The sequence below is a fragment of the Haematobia irritans genome, chromosome 3 (genome assembly GCF_050003625.1).
Source record: "Haematobia irritans isolate KBUSLIRL chromosome 3, ASM5000362v1, whole genome shotgun sequence".
In the NCBI taxonomy this organism is placed as follows: domain Eukaryota; kingdom Metazoa; phylum Arthropoda; class Insecta; order Diptera; family Muscidae; genus Haematobia; species Haematobia irritans.
In genome coordinates, this window is record NC_134399.1 from 45,554,666 (window position 1) to 45,577,179 (window position 22,514).

The 22,514-nt window shown below is 37.0% G+C and overlaps 1 protein-coding gene across 7 annotated transcripts in view; it reads right to left on the minus strand.

Moving 5' to 3' along the window:
- LOC142232406 (uncharacterized) overlaps positions 1-22,514 on the minus strand; it is a 40,268-nt gene that overhangs the window by 6,107 nt on the left and 11,647 nt on the right. For 5 of the 7 annotated variants that reach the window (XM_075303210.1, XM_075303211.1, XM_075303213.1 and 2 more), the window contains 2 exons: positions 2,314-3,008; positions 1,310-2,092 (listed from right to left, as the gene is read on the minus strand). In XM_075303210.1, coding sequence (XP_075159325.1) covers positions 1,310-2,092; positions 2,314-2,976 — 1,446 coding nt within the window. In that variant the 5' untranslated portion in view covers positions 2,977-3,008. Of the gene's footprint in view, positions 1-1,309; positions 2,093-2,313; positions 3,009-7,921; positions 8,151-22,514 lie in introns of all 7 variants that reach the window. The other 2 variants (XM_075303214.1, XM_075303212.1) reach the window with 1 other exon arrangement.

Sequence of the window (22,514 nt, forward strand, 5' to 3'; positions counted from 1 at the left end):
CCACCTAAGACGCAGCCGCGGTCAACATTTAAATGAAATTATCTTCAAAAAGTAAATGTCATGGACCAATCTAACGTTTCAAATAAAGAACCGATGAGATTTTGCAAATTTTATGCGTTTTTTTTTAAAAAAAAAGTTATCAAGCTCTTAACAAATCACCCTTTACATACATATCTATGATTAATAATAATGGAAAGTTTTGCTTCGCACATAACTGAGAAATACTTGTGGTACCACGTGAAGTGAAGAGAATCCATGTTGTACTTTTCCTCAAGTACTTACATTTTTATTGTTCCTTTTTTTCAGAACACATATTGTTTCGGATAAGTACTTGGTGGTATTTGACAAGCAAGTGTTCTCTTCACTTCACTACTTGCGCTCTGAGAGAAAGACAGTGTATGTACTATATTCGACAGCGAATTGCATACATGTAGTGAAAAGTTATTCGATTCAGACCTCTAGTGTTTACAACATTTTGAACTGCTAGTCCTCCTCTTAGAATCCACATTTAAAAGTTTTCTTTATTCACTTTTATTGCGAAAAATGGGGCACGAACTTTTTTATTTTTGCTCTCCTTGATTACATGCAACTTGCATAAATTTTGGTAAACATTGGCAGCTTTTTTTCTCCTGAACAGGGTTGCCAAGTTTTAAATTAACTTTCGATTTCTACTTTTCAGGATGTTCTAAAGTAATTTAAATTGGAACATCCAATCATTTTTCATTTTGAAAATTTACTTTTTGCCGCAGTTATGCGATTTCCGCCCATACGTCTATGGGACGTATCATAGTTTGTCATCATGTGGACAAACTTTGTGGATTTTTGTTTTTAATGTTTGTACTTACACCGATTCTATATATAAATTCTTATCAGATGAACACGTTTTTGTGTAACAAACAAAAAATCACATTTTCCGTACTCATTTTCATGAGGGAGAGCGAAAAACTAAAAACGCATACCTCTCCCAGGCGTAGATAAGCTCTCTAGGGTTAAAAAATTACAAATCGACTTTTCCACATACAAAAAAAAAAAACGAAAAATTGTCTTCCAAATTTGGAAAATCCCACAATTCGGTTTATACAAACATATTTGATATCCAACAAATATTGTTCATTGATTTTTTTAAACAATCAAAACTAACTCTGGAAATGACATGATTATAATGTTGATAAATATGAGCAAACAATGCAAAATTTTCGACGAAAAGTGCAATGTGACCATCAAAAAGGTCTTTCTGGTCAACTCAGAAAAACTCCTAATGCAATGATTTCAATAATTTTTTCCCAATGATTTCAATAATTTTGCTTACCTCAGCTGGAGATAGTCTATCTTTTGCATAATAAGGGTCCTTCTCCAACTCGTCTGGCGACAGCGTCAAATGCATTTTTTTGTCCTCAAAGTCCATATCCTGTTCTTTTCTCTTATTCGCCTTTCTCATCATTTCCTTTGCTGTGCGAAGACCGCGTTCCCACGCACTTTCAACAACAACGGGCCCATCACTTGCCACTGGCCGGGTTTCGTGATTTGGAGCAAAAGTGGTCGCCGCATGAGTAATAGCAGTTCGATGATGCAGCGATGGACGTTCGGTACGATAGTCATGATAATCGGCAGCATGCATATTATAACCAGATGATCTACTACCAGGAAGAGTGCCACCTTGCAACAACGGTACTGGTCTAACCAGATCAAACATTGTATAATTTCCTTTATCTGTTACACCAGGATGAAGGAACCGGCAACTCATTCCCCAAGTGCATTGTCCTCTGGTATAAAATCTGCAAACTGGTTTAGGCTCTGTTTCCTCAGGACGTTTCTCATCCTCATCTGAAACCTCTCCCTCCTCCAATTCTTCATCGGCGACTTCTCCTCGCTTCTTTGGCGATTTTAGAGATTCGCTCACATTTTCTACTGCTTTATCGTCTTGAGTTTCGTCATCCTTACTTACATCGTTACATTCTCCTTCTTCTGCTTCAAAATCCAAAGCATCATCATCATGAGACTTCACCAAGTCTTCCAACGATTCTCCAACTAAGCCTTTTCCATTCAATGATTTGTCTTCAATTTCATTGGCCGATAAATTATTCTCAACATCCTAAAATGATTATCATAAATGATATTATGGTTTAGTGGTAATAGGTACAACATTATCACCTAAAGGAGTTTCTAATCTATTCTCTATATCCATACAAACAAGTACACATAAAATGTTTTCAAATCGAAAAGTTATTCAATTAGTATCTAATTTTTTAAATTGTTAAAATCCAAATTTGTTTAATATTCAAGTAGTGCACCGCTGTGTATAACTGTACTCACGTTTAACAGTGTTTTCTTTTTTTCCAATTTCTGACGCAAATCCGTTATTGGAGAATTTGATTTCGATTCTTCATTGTTTAAATTATCTTTGGATAGCACATCTTCAACTCCATTTGCACTATCATCATCAATGGACTGTTTGCTATTATTGAAAATAGACGTACGCTTCTCACTTTCTAAATCACTAACGTCACTAAGATCTTCGTGACTTAAATTCATTTCCGATGTTCGATGATTTCGGTCCACGCTGTTATTTCTGCTGGTATTTGATGATGTACTAGAATCCCTTGTACTTCGTCTAGGCGACTCAGAAAAAACTCTTTTCTCATTGCCGACAGTTTCTGGTTCAATGTTTGCCGATTGCGCAGCTTGAGCCGTTTCAAAATTGGCATCTTCGTCTTCGTTATCAGTAGAGGAAGAAGAAGAAGTTTCGGAGTCGGACTTGGATTGGGAACGTTGAGAGCCCTCATTCAAAGAGGCAGATCGACATGATTGTCGACTTCTAGAGCTACTGACGGGGCTGATGGGGGCTCCCTCTTGTATACCGGGACTTCTTTGCTTGTCATCGGAATTGTTGAATGGATGGGATTGTTCAGAGTTATGTGAAGAATTCGATGAAGTATTTGATGCTGATGAACCTGGTCGTGAATCTTCTGACTCCATTCTGATTCCAATAAATATATAGTATATGGTACCTATTAGTTGCGAATAAAAGAAATATTTCAATGTTATTGAATTCAACAATTCTACCAAAATGTCAGTGTTTTTGCAACAACTTTCACTCATTGCTAAATTTAATAAAAGGGTATGTATCGGTCGAATTTTATCCCAAATATAAAAATATTTTTTGCTGAATCAGGTCTTATCTAGCAATAATTGGTATAGGTCTGTGCAAACCACTCGTTGCTCACAGAATTCAACAACAGGTTTCAAAAACGTGTTCAGGTTACGGCCAGGTGACTTGCAAAATATTAGAAACCAGCGTAAGTCAAATTAATCAATTATAAAAAGAAATCAAAACATAGTGTACTGGATTGATTGACGTAATGTGGGTTTACGTCAATCATATATAATATCGGCCAAAATCATTTTATCCCATAGTATACATCTTTGGATTTGTAAGACATATAACTATATACTTGGTACAAAACTGTTTCTATCCCTTCTAAGACTTAATATGCAAACACGTCCGAGAAGCGGGTTTTGTTGGTCCAATCCGAATATTCTTCGTGCTTGTGTATCTCAGGCGCATTCAGCAAGACAGGAACAAATTCCCTTAATGTCATGCTGCATCTATTGCCTTTAGACATTTTGGCCAAACAATCAGCTGCAATAACGGCTGTGCGGTTGCGCGAGCTATCGCTGTGGTCGGAAAAAATGTACGGTCACAGTTCGGTCCTCAAAATAATGCCAGATGTGCCTAACGTAGTGGATTATACTTTGGTGAGACCATTTTTCGACAAAAAGTTTGAAACTGTAATTCCCAACATTAAGGGGTAGTGCACACAGGCCCCGGGGAATAAACGATACATAGACTTCTACTCTTATGGCTCCTATTGGGTTTCGGGGTATATTTTAAAGATCTTGAACTTCGAATAGCGAATAGATTACCTAATCACTGTAGTGTTTTTCAGTCTGAAATATTATCAATAAGAGAGGTGGCGAATTGGCTGAGAAGTAATGTTCCAAAAAATGTTGACATTAATATATACTCAGACAGTCAACCTGCAATAAAATACTTGGACTCTGTGTTCCTTAACTCGAAAGCGGCCGTCGACTGCCGCAAATCTCCCAATGAGATGGCTGAGCAGCACAATATTCACCTAATATGGGTGCCTGGCCATAGGAACATACCGGGGAACTGCGAAGCGGATGAGTTGGCAAGGCTAGGGACTACCTTACATATTCCAGGGCAGCCCGATGTATCAGGCTCACTTAGACTATTCAGTCCATTGTGATACCACAGTGGTGAACTTCTCTCTTATCACTGAGTGCTGCCCGATTCCATGTTAAGCTCAATGACAAGGGACCTCCTTTTTATAGCCGAGTCCGAACGGCGTTCCACATTCCAGTGAAACCACAGGCTGCCACTTTAACCTAACCTAACCAGATTGTTCCAAAAACATTAACAAACTGCTTAAGTTAACGTTTTCCAGGTCAGCCAGTAATCTAAAGCTATATGCTCCTAAAATTCGCTTACGCCTTACACAAAAAGCAGGACACTCACACAAGAGGTGTTTAATTGATTCCTTTTCCTCCACATCATGACAGCTTATACAATAGTCATTATACTTCGCACCTATAGTTTTTGCAAATTCGCCTATCAGGCAGCGATCCGTTATAGCAGATATCAGGAGTGCTATCTGACGCCTTGAGAACACTAGCATATCTAGTGTGCGGTTTAAGTTTAAATGGGGCCATATTTGCTTGGTGTCGTTACAACCCTTGCAATTCTCCCATCGAAAATTGGCCATCATAACAGCCTTCACACGCAGTAAGAGCTTGCAGGTGGCCAGAGGCATACCAACAACAATCTGGTTGGTTCAACAGAAGAAAATAATCGAGAAGGTTCAGCGGTTAAAACTAGAAGTAATGGGTACTTTTATGTAATAGGTACCATATGTAATAGGTACTTTTAGTTAATGTGGTATCACCATGGACTGAATAGTCTAAGTGCGCCTGAATCTTAATCGGGCTGCCACTTTAACCTAACCTAACCTGACCTACTACGAATAAAATGGTGGAAATCGGTTAATATCGGGTCTGTAATAATTTGTATATACCTAGGTTAGGTTAGGCAGCCCGATGTATCAGGCTCACTTAGACTATTCAGTCCATTGTGATCCACATTGTTGAACTTTTCTCTTATCTCTGAGTGCTGCCCGATTCCATGTTAAGCTCAATGACAAGGGGCCTCCTTTTTATAGCCGAGTACAAACGGCGTTCCACATTGCAGTGAAACCACTCAGAGAAGCTTTGAAACCCTCAGAAATGTCACCAGCATTACTGAGGCGGGATAATCCACCGCTGAAAAACTTTTTGGTGTTCGGCCGAAGCAGGAATCGAACCCACGACCTTGTGTATGCAAGGCGGGCATGCTAACCATTGCCCCACGGTGGCTCCCACCGTAGATACCTAACTTAGCCTAACCAATAAATTAAATAGACAACTCCATGTATATAATCCAAAGTTTGGTATAGTTTTAATATTCCCGTCTGGAAAACTAAACAAGATGTCCAAATTTCTGCCCCCTCCGACCATGAGAGCCTCGTTCCCATAACGTAGGGACAGCGTACACACCATGATCCGGTCCATGGCGTGGTGGAGACAGAGGGATGTAACCAGATACAGAGAAGGACTCATTAACCGGCTATATTACATTATAAGAGTAAACACTAACGGCCATTTTCATGTAGCTCCGTTAGGCTTAACTGCCAGTTAAAAGAAAGTAAATTGCAAATATCTTTTCTCCGGTTAACTTTCGTAACTGACATATGGAATATATAGCTAACTTAGCATTAACGGAGATGCCTGAAAATGGGGGTTAATCACATCAATACTTAAGTTAGTTTCAATTAGATGATAGATCGGATTAAAATAAATGCACACCCTACGAATAGGTTCTACCGAAGCATAATTCGAACGTTGAAAATCAATGAAAAGGAACTGATAATTCCTAGAAGCCTTGAAAGGGATATTTACCCTGATCCAGGGCCGTCTTTAACCTTTTAGAGGCCCTGGGCATATTAATATAATGGGGCCCCTATGACCAGTGTTTGAATTTTGCTCAAAAATGAGCTGAAAAAAAACATAAAAACCCTTTTTTATTTGAGTGCCGGCACGCTTTTTAAAAAGAGCGTGCCGACATGACAGCTCCGTGCACAAGTGCCAACGAAATGAGCAGCTCTTTTCAAAAACTCGTAGAACTGTTCCATAAAATGAGGGTTGTTTTGAATTTTGTATACATAATTGAGATGCCATATTGTAAATTTAAAACATTTTTCTAGGGAAACAATTGGAAATAAAAATAAATAATAAACAACAATTGGAAAAGCAAGAAAACAATTACCATACAAATTCTTTCGATAAACTGTCAGTAAATTATTGTGTATATGGGCATACATGTTGTAGAGCGTCCCGGAAGGCGGTAATCAAATCAGTTCAGTGTAGAACCAACTACGACCCATTAAAAGAAAAGGTATTAACTTTGTCATTCCGTTTGTAACATATCGAAATATTGCTCTCAGACCCCATAAAGTATATAGTATATTCTGGGTCGTGGTGAAATTCTGAGTCGATCTAAGCATGTCCGTTCGTCCGTCTGTTGAAATCACGCTAACTTCCGAACGAAACAGACTATCGACTTGAAACTTGGCACAAGTAGTTGTTATTGATGTAGGTCAGATGGTATTGCAAATGGGCCATATCGGATCACTTTTACGTATAGCTCCCATATAAACGGACCCCCAGATTTGGCTTGGCATATGGTCCCTAACAATCATACAAAAATTGGTCCACATCGGTCGATAATTATATATAGCCCCCATATAAACCGATACCCAAATTAGGCTTGCGGAGCCTCAAAGCGAAGCAAATTTCATCCGATTCGGCTGAAATTTGGTACAAGCTGTTGGTATATGGTCTCTAACAACCATTCAAAAATTAGTTCACATCGGTCCATAATTATATATAGCTCCCCATATAAACCGATCCCCAGATTTGGTTTGCAGAGCCTCTAAAAGAAGCATATTTCATCCGATCTGGCTGAAATTTGGTACATGGTGTTTGTATAGGGTCTCTAACAACCATGAAAAAATTTGTCCACATCGGTCCATAATTATATATAGCCCCCATATAAATCGATCCCAAGATTTGAATCGCGGAGCCTCCAAGAGAAGCAAATTTCATCCGATCCGGATGCAAACATTGGTCCTCATCGGTCCATAAATATATATAGCCCACATATAAACCGATCCCCAGATTTGGTTTACGGAGCCTCTAAAAGAAGGAATTTCATCCGATTCGGTTGAAATTTGGAACATGGCGTTGGTATATGGTCTCTAAGAATCATGCAAAAATTGGTCCACATCGGTCCATAATTATATATAGCCCCCATATAAACCGATCCCCAGATTTGGCTTGCGGAGCCTCTAAGAGCAAAAATAATCTACCAAAATTTTATTTCTATAGAAAATTTTGTCAACATTTTATGTCTTTAGGAAATTTTGTCAAAATATAATTCCTATACAAAATTTTGTCAAAAATTTATTTCTGTAGAAAATTTTGTCAAAATTTTATTTCTATAGGAAATTTATGAAGCATTTCATAGTTGGAGTAATATTTTGCAAAATCTTCCAAAACATCAAGAATTCTACCAATCTACAAAACAGTAAAAAATCTGCCATTTGTGATAGACTCGTGTTCATAATTATATATAGCACCCATATAAAGCGACCCCCGTATTCCAATTCTGGCTCTATAATTACCGCACAAAAGTTCATATCGGTTCGTAATTATTTCTTCCCTATATACCGGTCAAAAACTGAATATATACGTATTTAATCGACCTTTCTTTTGTCTACTAAATATCCCGCATGGACTAACTTACAATTTAGAAGATGGTGTTAAGAAGTTGTAAGATGCCTTTCCATCGGCCGCAACCCAAGTAATTTAATTGTGGATGACCGTCTTTAGTAGAAGTTTCTACGCAATGCATGGTGGAGGGTACATAAGATTAGGTCTGGCCGAACTTACGGCCGTATATACTTGGTTTTTGTTTTATTTATATTTTTGCGAAGTTTCATTTTAGAATTTGAACAAAGCAGACGTATAATTTCCTACAAAAAAATAATAAAAGGAAAAATTTCAACTTCAAAATAAAAGACTTATATATATATTGTGAAAAATATGAGTAAATCAAATGGATTCGCGGTTTGTCTCCAATAGCGATCCTCCAAAACATCCGGAAGAGACGACCAAAGATAACACATGGAATATAAAACATCCAGAAGAGACAAACAAAGACAATTCAAGAAATGTAAATAAACGTAATTACGAAACCACCAATCAACATTCAAATATTATGGAAGTAAATACCGAAAGCCCGGCCAACAAACAGTCAAGATGTGAGGATTTTAATCTGCAAGATGTGAGGATTTTCCAGACTTGGCACCTGTCAAATTGAGGAAAGAGAAAATCATAACAGATTTGCCATTCTGGGTGAGTTGAATTTCGAAGAAGAATCATTAGCTCCAGAACAAAGCTCCTCAAGTCACCACCTCCAAGCAAACATATTGTCCTCCGTTCTTCCTATATAACATCAACATGTCAGATCTAGGCCAGCAACTTAGATCCAAAGGCATAGAATTCAAAATTGTCAACAAGACCAAACGGATAAGTAAGTTGTATGTGAAAGATCCGTCAGTCCACACAGAACTCATGAATATCCTGAAATCGAAGAATATTGATTCTTATTCATACTCTCCGAAACAACTTAGACATGTGTCCTTTGTGTTAAGGGGTCTCCATCATAAGACAACTTTAGAAGAATTAAAATCTGAACTAACGACATTACTACCAAACACAATCGAGAAAGTCTCCCATTTTACTACGGAAATGTCTCGGAAAATGAATATGAATACCGGTCTATTTTTAATAACATTACTCCCAGGAAGGACATAAAATTTATAAATACAATATCAAATCAAAAGATTGCATGGGAAGTACCAAAATCTAGTAACAAAATACCTCAATGCTGGAGATGTCAGAAATGGGGACATATGTCGAAGTATTGCAGCCGACCTTTTGTGTGTGTCAAATGCGACCAAAATCATCTCTCTGGAGAATGCAAATTTACTTCAGATGAGAATAATTTATTTACCTTTTTGTGCAAACTGTAAGACCAAGGGGCATCCCGCTATCTACAAAGGTTGTCCATCGTATAAAATCTTTCTGCAATTGAAGGAATCGGCGAAAAATAATTGCAGGGAATTAAGAGAAAGGGCCTCTAACAATGTTCTCAGTGCAATAAACTCCACTTCTCAAACAATACCAGGTACGACTGTTGCTACTTTATTTCAAAGCCCCAACTCTACTTGCTCGAAACCACCGATAATTGTTGAATTTTTGAAAATTGCAAACGAGATCTGTAAACCAAATATTCCACCCCTAGAGGTTAAAATTGAACATTTTATTAAATCATATAAGACAATAAACAGAGATGAGGCTAAGCGAATTTGCCTTTCCTTTCGATCCCGTAGATCGTTAAACTGCCTGACCTTCAATGTAAGAACTCGTATAGAAATCAGTCGAAGAATCAAACTATTAAATACACTGAATAGAAGTAACATCGATATCGCTTTTGTTAAGGAAACACATTTAAAAAATCGACATCGAGTCCACCTTGACCAATACAACATTATCCGGGACGACACAAAACAAGGCATTGCAATTGCAATAAATAACAAAATTCAATTCGAAAGAATCTACGTTCCTAATCCACGATTCCCTAACCTATTTATTTGCATAAACATAAGATTGGGTAGTTGCGAAAGGAAACTTCTGGCCAGCTCTATATATTTCCCTTGCAACACCAACCCAAATAACTTAAAAGAAGACTTAACATACATCTACCAAACATCCCAACAGTATTACGGAACAATCCTTCGAGGTGATCTAAACTCCAAACACATATCATGGGGTGATACTATGAATAACCCCAACGGAAATACACTACATACCTGGTTACACACCACTCACTTGAGTTTGCAAGATTGTCGGACTCATCTCCATCCTTCCCCAATGGCAATTCTTTTGTAGATCATTATATTTTAACTAAAAATCTTTTGAACTCGACATTTTCAAATTTTTCCGTCTGTAGCCTGACAACGTTCATTGATCATTTCCCTATTAAATTATCGTTAAATATATTGGAAATGTAAATTGTTCTCAATATTCCCGCGACATTTACGTCTTTCCGAAACACTAACAACTTTGGAAATGAGGTTCTCCAGAAATTACTTGTAAATTTTCCTGATTCCACAAGAAACCTATATAACGATGAAATAGATGTATTTATCGATCAATTCTCATCATCAGTAAATAATGCTAAAGCCAACAATTCAGAAGCATGCACATATTTAATAGAAAATACATTGTCTCTGAAAATATAAAAAAAATTTACAAAATAAAATACTCTTGACAACGAGAGATGAAGAAAATATTTCATAGAACCAGCAATAGAAGAGACCCACATTACTTCTCTCTAAACAAATACAATTACTTAACAATATTATTAATCGACTAGTACAAATTGAACAATCAAACATTTTCAATAAAAAAGTGCAAGAGATAAAACCAGGCCCCAAAGCTCATAGACAAATCTATAACATAGTTGGCTACAAAAGAAAATGCTCGTTTAAAAGTATTCGGATAAATGATGAATTAATATCAGACAAATCGCTATGCTGAGAAAATCTCAAACACTATTTCTCTAATATATACAGCTCTTCTATCCCCATCCACAACACTCAACACATAGACAACACCATTAACAATGTTCTTACGGCTATCGAAAGAAATCCACATAACACGGAACACTCTTCCCTCAATATAAGTAGATCACCCAATCTTACTTATACGAACGAAATTTATGCTCTTGTGAATTAATTGAATAATAAGAAACTTGCGGACTAGATGAAATGTCAAATTATATAATACGAAAACTGAAATTATATAATACGAGAAATGAAAGCATTGGAATTCCTTACCGTACTATTCAACAACTGCATAAATAATTCACATTTTCCTAAACGCTGGAAAATATCAAAAATTGTTCCAACACAGAAAAAGCCGGCTAATATAGAAGTTACAAACTTAAGACCGATATCCCTGCTTTCGAACGTGGGTAAGCTTTTTGAAAAAATTATCAGAGTGAAGATGGACATTGGGGTAAATCCCGCTATATACCAAACCTTCAGTTCGGGTTTAAGAAAAATCACTCCACAGAAGATGACTTACTCAAATTCGAAACTGATGTAATTTGCAACTTACGAAATAAGAAGTGTACAGTAGCAGTATCTTTGGATGTTGAAAAAGCCTTCGACCATGCGATCCATAAAGGCATCTTATACAAAATGATTCAAATAGGTTTCGATATTTCTATTATTAAAATGTTTCACAGTTTCTTATCCGACAGACTCTTCTGCATACAATTTGAGGGGGAATATTCCGACTATGGTCCTGTCATGTGCGGAGTGCCACAGGGCTCAATACTTGCCCCCACCTATATAATATCTATGTACATGACTTTCGCCTTAGTGATAACGAGTCAACGGGGCTGTTGTATGCAGATGATTCTTTAATATATGCCCATGATGAATCGTCCCAAATAGCATTACTTAAAGTTGAGAACCACCTCGCAAGAGTGGGACAGTTTTACGATCAATGGGGCATAAGAATTGACGTGTCAAAAAGTGAAGCAATTTGCATTAGAAATGATTCGGGGAAAATGTAAAAACTTTGTTGTCCCAGAAAGTAAAAATTTATACCTGTCTTTGAATGGTATTGACATCCCTTTCAAAAATGATATGAAATATATGGGGATAACGTTTGATTCAAAAAAATAAAATTCAACACTCACGCAAGGAAATCTCTGAGCAAAGTATATAAATGTTTGTACCTGCTCTCTAAAATATTTTGCAATAAATATCTACCGATAAAATCCAAATTATTAATATATAAGAAAGCATAAGACCAAGTCTTCTTTACGGATTTCCAATATGGTTTTCGGTATAACCCACAGCCATGAAAGAGTTTGAGGTTTTGGAGAGAAAAGCACTAAGACACTGTGTAGGAAAATATTTTAGATCTAATTGTAAAAGACACTCAAACTACAAAATATATAGATATTCCAAAGTAACACCTATAGGATTATACGTTTGCGATGTTCTACGAAAATTTATCACTCGTATTAGCACACATGCCTATCCCCATATACAAAACATAAGTGGCTAAACACTTACTACATCTCATCCATTGGATTTATAAATGAATTAGAACCAAATTATAATATAGTATTCAACACTCGCTATCAGTTTTATACAAAAGTGAGCCCTAATACTCATAGAGGATAAAAAATTGTAAATTATCTTATTTGTTTTAGTACTTCTGTGATCTATTTCTATCATTTGTAATTATATATTTTGTTACCATTTGATTTATATTAGTATATAAGAGCTCTTTAAACGCTCACAACATAAAGCTCCGGGAGCAAGAGCATTATTCCTTTATATAGTTAATTTTATTAAAATAAATAACAACAAAATTACACAACAAAGCATGGAGCTGTAACACAATTATACATTATAAAGATATTACATTATAGTCTTAAGTAGTTGTAAACCATTGTAACCCAAAAAGGCTCAATAAAGAAAAATATGTCTTACAAAATATGTCTTTATATTTTTGCAATAAAAACAAATGAATTAAAAACATATATAGCGGCTTACTATCGTGGTTTAATATTTAGAGGGTTACATGCAAATTGTATACGAACACGATTAAAAAATCAAATCAGAACTCACAACGTGTTTGCCTGTCTCTATTCATTTCATTTGTATATCAACTATACACATATGGCATCACCAATTTCAATTTGTGTCATACGAGGGCAGTTCGGAAACTTCTTAGTCTAGCACAAATAGCACGGTTTAACAGAAAAAGTTAAGTGTTTTGGAAACTTCCATCTCTGTTATGAACACATGTTAAATTTTGTTTCGATATGGCAACTCCATATAGAAACAGGTGTTGAAAAAAGACGCATCCGCATTTTTTTACAATGGAAAAATTAGAAATGCGTGCTGTCATTAAATATTTACATAAAAAAGGTTTATCGGGACAAGAAAATCATAATGATATGGTGAATGTGTTAGGAGAAAGTGCTCCTTCATATGCAACAGTAAAAAATTGGGTTGCTGAATTTAAACGTGGTCGTACAAGCATTGAAGATGAACCACGTAGTGAACGTCCAAAAACAGCAACAACAACAGAAATTGTAGCCAAAGTGCATGATATGGTATTAAATGATCGACGAATAAAAGTGTGTGAAATTGCAAATATCATGGGCATCTCAAATGATCGAGTCCATTTAATTTTGCATGAAGAACTACAGATGAAAAAGCTTTCTGCAAGATGGGTGCCGCATTTCTTAACAGTCGATCAAAAACGCATAAGAATGAATATTTCTCAAGCTTGTTTGGATAGTTTTAAGCGAAATAAAATGGATTTTAAGCGTCGTTTCATAACTATTGATGAGACATGGATCCACCACTATACTCCAGAGACAAAAGAACAATCCAAATCATGGACTTCAAAGGTATTTTATTGATTGACTATCTGCAAAAGGGTAAAACAATAAATTCAGAGTACTATTGCAACCTTTTGGACAAATTCGAGAAAAACATCCTGGCTTACAACACAAAATTTTTCATCAAGACAACGCACCAGCGCACAAGAGTGTTAACAATGGCTAAAATCAACGAATTAAAGTACGAGTTGCTTGACCACCCACCTTATTCTCCTGATTTAGCTCCCAGTGACTTTTACTTGTTCCCAAATCTAAATTCCTTGCTGGCAAGCGTTTTACCTCAAATGAAGATGCAAGTACAGTTGTAAACCACTATTTTGAAGACCTTGAAGAAAACTATTTTAATCAAGGGATAGAATTCCTAGAAAAGCGTTGGACTAAGTGTATTGAAGTTTCAGGAGTTTATATTGAAAAATAAAAATATTTTTGAAAAACTAACTATTCTCTTTCTTTGATAGGCCAAGAAGTTTCCGAACCGCCCTCGTAATCGATTTTGTTTTATTGTTACAGTTGCCGGTTTAAAATACCATCAACCGTCGATCGATTAGTTTTTAAAATTTTTAATTCTACCTTTGCTCCTAATTTTTGAAGAGGAACCGTTCTAGGCAATTTCGTTAATCACTTCTTCAAATGCTATGTTTTTTTGCACATCACATTCTATGGACATCAGCGATCTCCCTAGTCGTAATCTTTCTTTTTAGTCCAGTTACTAACCATCATGCTTTAAAAGATTCTCATTGCGAATTCTACATTTGGAAATGTGTCTGCAATATTGTTTTCTTTCAAAAGTTGATATATTTTTAACATAGAATTAGTTCCCTCATTTTCACTTTCCACAATTTTCAAGTTCTGTTAAATACAAACATTCCATTTCTAACTCCTTCTCATTAACATCTTCATAATAAAATTCAGCAATCTGAGCTGAGCTGAAAGCTGCATGCGGAGCGAAAAAATAGCGAATTCCCGGGAACGGGATCACGGGAAAAAAACCCTATTTGTGAGTCATATTCGAGGCCCTGTTATCATCGTAAAGTTTTGGGCTCGTCGTGGCGTTGTTAAACGTGTCTCTTGCCATATAATTGCGTTATCGCCTTCATTGCGAACGGTCGTGTTTTTAAGCTTTGCGTACAACAGAGTTATTTTTTTTTTCTTACTCACATTCTTCTGAGAGAAAATTGTTTTTTTTTTATAAGATACGATGTCTAATCAGCAGAGTATGTTATATATCTGTGCTCAATGTGAGGTTCAGATAAAAGATAAACACATGAAATGTGGTGAATGTGATGCAAGATAATACTTTTCTCCCTGCTGCTCCATCCAATCCTCCTCTTATGGAGGAATGACTGCAGCAAAGAAAGCAGCATGGGAATGTCACAAGTGCAGAGGGAGAGGGGAGGATCAAATAATTTATACCAAATAGTGGTGTCATCGGCGGAAAACCCAGCTCAGAAACAACAAGGAATGAAAATGTTGATGATGATGAAGTTTTTACGGACAAACGATACAGGCAGGATGGCTCTCCGCGAAATCACACAATCAACAACACAACATCAAACACTAACAAACCCCAGAAACTACAAGCTCCACCAACAATGGATACCAACGTTTTACAAATCATGATGCAGAATATGGCACAAATAACAACACAACTTGCGTCCATCAGCATTCAAATTCAGAACCAGCAAACAACCCTCGAATAAATAAACGAAAATTGTACAGATCTAAAGCAACAAGTTAATGAACTCCAGAATCAAAACAAGGAAAAAGAAAAAAGAATGAGCGACATGCAATTAAAAATAAATAAATTAGAGCAAAAACTGTTAGAGAAACATATTGCGATTAGCAACGTCAGAAATGAAAATATAAGTGCAAGAGACATAATACAAAACATAGCGAATAATGTAAATGTGGAATTAAACGAATTTGATATTTCTACATTTAAGTTTATTCAAATTAGTTTCCGTTAATTTAAAATTTCAAATTGTAACGGTCAAATTACATCATCACATTCATTTCTTTATTTTCTAGTACTTTCCTAAACATCTTTTGCGTTCTTAGTTTCACAATAATTGTAGTAACCACTTTTGTTTGGTTATTACTAATATGAGCACAACCCTCTGTCAGCTAAATTACGAGATAGGCAGAAACGACAAAGTGATTGTTCTAGATAATTGTAGGCAAGACTATGAACAGAAACGACAAAATGATTAGATAATTGTAGGCAAGACTATGAACATAATCAGCTATTCATGTGCGACATCTGCCGGACACTAGTAGAACATTCCAGATGGCTGTAGGCAATGAAGATAACCAGTTGAATATGTGCTGTTAGATAAATTGTAGATAGTTCACGGTATAAGCCCCTGGCGGAGGGAGCTGAAGTCAGTCGTAAGCTAAAGTTTATACAGTACACATCGTAGAGCAAATAAGTGAAACCTCTCATTTAAACAAATAAATTGTAGATTGTCGTTATTTGAAAAGAACTGTGTTTTAATTATCGGGTTATTAAACACGCCTCAATATAAAAACGTAACAATTGGTGTCGGAAGTGAAATACCGAAAACAAAAATCTACAATGAAGTTTAATCAGCTTCGAGTGGAAGACTTGAAGAAGGAATTGAGCAAAATGGAGCAGCCGACTACAGGAAATAAGGCTCTATTACAAAAGCGACTACTGGAAAAGTTCGAGCGGCGCAGTATTGATATCGAAACACATGAGTTCGATTATAAGGAAGATCTTGATGAATCAGTAGTAGTCAGCGCCTCAGAAAATCCATCTGCAACTTCTAATGTTGTTGATTATACATCGATGGTCAATATTTTGAGCAAAATGATGGAAGAAAACTCTCTAAAAATGCAAGAGAATTCTAGAAAAAGAATGGAAGAAAATTCTCTAAAAATGCAAGAGAATTCTAGAAAATTGGAAGAAAAATTTGACGAAAATTCATGAAAAATGGATGTAAATTCTAGAATTCTTAATGAAAAACTTCAAGAAATTTCTGAAAGCATGGAGAAACGTGTGGACCATATAGAAGGTCAAATGATAGAATTGGATAAGAAAGTTCTTTCCGTGGATGAGAAAATTGTGGTTCACGATGAGAAACTTCAACACCTGGAGAAAAAAATGGCTGACCTGGAAATTAAAGGTGGTCCCGTGCGCGTAATCGAGGGCCCAAAAATTAAAACTCCTATTTTTGATGGCTCATCTTCATTTGATGTTTTCAAATTCCAATTTGAGACGGTGGCATCCAGAAACATGTGGAATGACAACGACAGAGCAATTGAACTTCTGTTGGCATTGAAGGGTAATGCTGCCGATGTAATACAAAGTATCCCAACTTCTTCCAGAAATAACTATAACGAAGTAATAGCTGCACTACAACGCAAGTACGGTGAAGAACATAAGCAAGACATCTTTAGAATGGCATTAAGAGGTAGAGTCCAGAAATCAAACGAGACTCTACAAGATTTTGCAACAGAAGTTGAGCGGTTGGCCCAGGAGAGAGTCACCCACTTGCGGATCGCATCAAAATTGAGACCTTTGTGAATGGCATTCGAGACCCAGACATAAAATGTGCAACATATGCGTCACAAAAGGCTACATTCGCAGAAACAGTAACATTTGCACTTGCGCACGAAACTGCGAGATTGCTGGCATGGGCTGAAATTCACAAAGTACGCAGAGTAGAGACCAAGTGTGAAGAATCCAAATCTGTCATTGAATCGATGAAAGAGGCAATGAAGCAGGTAATGCAAGAATTGAAACAGGATACAACTTAATCCCGAATCAAATGCTATAACTGTGATAAGCCGGGACATATAGCTCGAGAATGCAAAGCACGACGCAAACGATCAAGATCCACATCTCCATCAAAAAATAGCCATAAAAAGGTGACACCACAGTCAAGTGAGTCACCTTCAAAACTAAATCGAGCTAGTTCAGCGGGGCAAGAGCTGACTCCCACAGATGATGGCCCCACAATCTGCATAGCAATAGTACAACAGCAAAATAACAATTTAATTGTCGCGGGGTTTATTAATTCTTAATCGAAGTCTATCATTAGATCAGACATAGTAAAAGAAAAAGTTTTACCATTGATTGGAGTCAAACTACGCACGGCCACAGGGGAAACCGCAACAGTATATGGGATGGTCGCCATTAAGCTGACTATTGCCAACATATCCGTTAAGTATGAGTTCATTGTGGCCGATATAGTAGATGAAGTTATAATAGGTGCGGATTTCATGATTGCCTTTGGTCTAAACCTGGATATGAAACGTCGTGTCATGACCTGGTCCGATACCGAAATACCGGTTAATGTGGGATACGACAAGAATACCCCTATCAGACGGTTGACTACGAGCAAGCCAGAGTTAATACCACAGCATTGCTGAACCAGCAGAAAACGAAAACAACATCTTGATAGCAAATGCCCTGGTAACAGCGAATAAAGGGAGACTAATACCAGTTCGTGTTTTGAACTTGTCCGACAATCAAGAGCATATTGGAAAATTTTCTGACATTGGCAAATGTACACCAACCGAGGCAATAGTCAATTTGGAAAGCAACTCATCGAAAGCACATGGCACAGCGAAGAAACGTCTTGAAGGTTATGTCGAAGCTTGGGCACGTCATCTATCACCGACCGAGAAATATAAGGCCAAGCAATTGTTATCGAAAAACGCCTCCGCCTTTGCTTTTGAGATGAGAAATCAAGGAAGAACATCTATTGTGAAGCATTAAATAAATACTACAGAGCAAAGACCAATAAAACAGGCCCCACGAAGTGTTCCACTGGCAAAACGAGATGAGGTACATACGCTCGTAAAGGAAATGGCGGAAAGTGGTGTGATCGAGCCATCATCAAGACCTTGGTGCTCACCAGTTGTACTAGTCAAAAAGAAAGATGGAAGCTCCCGATTTTGCGTGGACTACAGAAAGTTAAATGATGTCACCAAGAAAGACAGTTATCCACTTCCACGCATTGATGACACGTTGGACACACTAGCCGGAACAAAATGGTTTTCCACGCTTGCATTGGAAGTCCTGCTTGATATACCTAGACGATATCAAGTTCTTAAGGTGACGAGCATCTTAAGAACTTGAAGGCTGTTATCCAGCAACTGTCAGCCGCTGGTCTACGACTTAACGCTAAGAAGTGCTCGCTTTTCCAGCGAGAAGTTAAGTACCTGGGTCATCACGTTACAGCAGTGGGCATATCCACCGATGAAGACAAAATCAAAAGCAGTAAAAGATTGGCCACGTCCACGGAATCTCTACGAGTTGCGCAGCTTCCATGGTTTATGCACATGCTACAGGCGTTTCGTACCAAACTTCGCCGCAAGCCTCCATAAATTAACGCAGAAAGGTACGAAGTTGCAGTGGAACAAGGAACAGGAGGAGTCATTCCATCATCTAAAAGAACTTTTATGTTCTGCTCCTGTCCTGGCATATCCTATTCCTGGTGAAAAATTAGTTTTGGATACAGATGCTAGCGCGTTCGGAATTGGAGGTGTGTTGTCCCAACAGATAGATGGTAAAGAGAAGGTCATCGGATATTTTAGCGGAACGTTGTCCAAGCCCGAAAAGAATTATTGCGTAACGAGAAGGGAGTTGCTTGCTGTCATATAAAGCGTAAAGCATTACCACAAATACTTGTATGGACAGAATTTCTTGCTAAGAACTGATCATTCAGCTCTACGATGGTTGCTTCAATTCAAGAATCCGGAAGCTCAGCTGGCACGTTGGATCGAAAGACTCCAAAGCTATGATTTCAGTATCGAGCATAGAAAAGGTGGCAAACATGGGAACGGGGTCGCCTTGTCACGTCGACCTTGTAATGTCGAGTGCAAACACTGCTCGCAAGCTGAACATAAGGAAGAAATCGTGGACATCCGGCTGTTGGACGTCGAATCTGGAGTGGACTGGCCAGCAGAACAGCGTAAAGATCCCATTTTGAGCAAAATTATTTCGGCGAAAGAAGAAAAGAAACCCAGCAAGAACGACATCGCAGCCGAAAGCCCACTTGTGAAATCATACTGGGCTCAATGGGACAGTCTATGTCTGGTCAATGGAACCCTTCAATGTAAATGGGAAAGCGAAGATGGTAAGAGCAGCCGAAATTTAATCATCGTACCGGATTCTAAAATAAGAGATGTTTTGACGGAATTCCACAATGGACCTAGTGGAGGTCACTTGGGAAAAAATCAATGAATCATAGAAAGATATATCTCCATAATATGGCCTTATGGTATAACAATGAGTATTCATGGAATCAATATAGAATATGTAGGAATCAATACAAGAAGGAGTTAAACCTTGCTAAAGCAAATTATATTAATAGCAAAATAAATGAATGTAGGACACAAAAAGATATGTGAAGGTCTATAAAAAAGCTTGTGGTAAAGAAGGTAAACACTTGCGTAAACGAAATTGAAATTAATGGAAAAATTTTGCGTAGCGAAAAAGACATAGCTGAAGGTTTGAATTTCTTCTTCATCCAAAGCATCAAAAATATATCTGAAGGAATTGATTTCATTAATTATGAAAGATCATAAACGTAAATCCAGAATTAAAATTTAGATTCAAAATTTTGGATCTAACTCAAATAAAGGAAACAATGAAAACCATGAACAACAAGAAAGATCAAAATATGTTGTCAGTAAATATGCTCACCCAAAACTTCGATATAGTAGGACCACATTTACAAAGAATAATAAATTCATCCCTCCAAAATGGAATTTTTCCCAAATGCTTAAAAGAGTCATGCGTTGTACCAGTTCAAAAAGAGCAAAATACCACTAATCCTGCGGAAATAAGACCCATAAATATGTTATCTACGTTGAGTAAACTAATGGAGAGGATAGTATACGACCAATTAAGCAGTTACTTTGAAGGTAATCAATTATTATATCCAATGCAATCAGGATTCCGGAAAAACCATAGCTGTGAGCCTTGCTAAATCTAGTGGTATCAGGATGGAAAATCGAAATTGTCCAACGTAAAGCTGTAGTTGCCGTTTTTCTCGATTTCAAACGAGCATTTGAAGTAATAAATAGAGACATTTTGATAAAGAAGTTAGAACGATATGGAATCAAAGAGACTGAATTGTCTTGGTTTAGAAGTTATCTAAGCAATAGAACGCAGAGAACAAAGTGCGGAAATTACATATCAGCTCCAATATCTAATGAATTTGGTGTACCTCAAGGTGCAGTTCTTGGAACTCTTCTCTTTCTCATATATATAAATGATTTAGAAAGAGTTGGTGCAAACTCAAAAGTATGTATGTTTGCTGACGATACTCTGTTGTATGTAAGTGGAGAGGATGCAGAAGAATGTGTGCGAAAAGTAAATGACGACCTTAAAGAAGTAGAGACGTATTTAAAGATGAACAAGATTAAGATTAATACAAGCAAAACGAAAGCAATGGTATTAAACGGGAGTCCTACGCAAAATATTTGTATGGAAGGAGTAGAAATAGAAAAAGTAGAAGAAATGAAATATTTGGGAGTAATAATTGACAAACATTTGAAATTCGAAGCTCATTTTAACTATATTTGTAAAAAGATAGCCAAAAAGATTTCCTTTTTAAGAAGGATTCGTAATCAAATATCAACTATTTCTGCTATAAATATATATAATACCAAAATTAAGCCGCACTTTGAATATTGTTCAACGATATTGTTGATGGGAACATTACAGTGGAAAGGAAGACTACAGAAGCTTAAAAACAAGGGAATGAGAACTATCCTCAAGTGTAATTTTTTAACACATATAAGCGATATGCTAGATGCACTGAAGCGGTTATCTGTGAATCAGAGGATTATGATAAACGCCCTGATATTCATATTTAAAATAAAGAATGGATGGATGCCAAGATACATGCGTAAATATATAGTTTACGTAGCAGATGCCCAGCCCTATAACCTAAGAAATGCTATTGATTTTAGATTAGGATTTTCTTCAACAACTTTTGGTCAAAACTTACTGCTCTACAATGGCTTAAGAATGTATAATAATATGCCCGATGAAATAAAAATCGAAACAAATTTATATAGGTTTAAGCAGAAAGTTATTGCATACGTAAAACAAAAATTTTAATTAAATGAAATCCAATTCAAGTAAAGGGTGATTCTTTTGAGGTTAGGATTTTCATGCATTAGTATTTGACAGATCACGTGGGATTTCAGACATGGTGTCAAAGAGAAAGATGCTCAGTATGCTTTGACATTTCATCATGAATAGACTTACTAACGAGCAACGCTTGCAAATCATTGAATTTTATTACCAAAATCAGTGTTCGGTTCGAAATGTGTTTCGCGCTTTACGTCCGATTTATGGTCTACATAATCGACCAAGTGAGCAAACAATTAATGCGATTGTGACCAAGTTTCGCACTCAGTTTACTTTATTGGACATTAAACCAACCACACGAATGCGTACAGTGCGTACAGAAGAGAATATTGCGTCTGTTTCTGAGAGTGTTGCTGAAGACCGTGAAATGTCGATTCGTCGCCGTTCGCAGCAATTGGGTTTGTGTTATTCGACCACATGGAAGATTTTACGCAAAGATCTTGGTGTAAAACCGTATAAAATACAGCTCGTGCAAGAACTGAAGCCGAACGATCTGCCACAACGTCGAATTTTCAGTGAATGGGCCCTAGAAAAGTTGGCAGAAAATCCGCTTTTTTATCGACAAATTTTGTTCAGCGATGAGGCTCATTTCTGGTTGAATGGCTACGTAAATAAGCAAAATTGCCGCATTTGGAGTGAAGAGCAACCAGAAGCCGTTCAAGAACTGCCCATGCATCCCGAAAAATGCACTGTTTGGTGTGG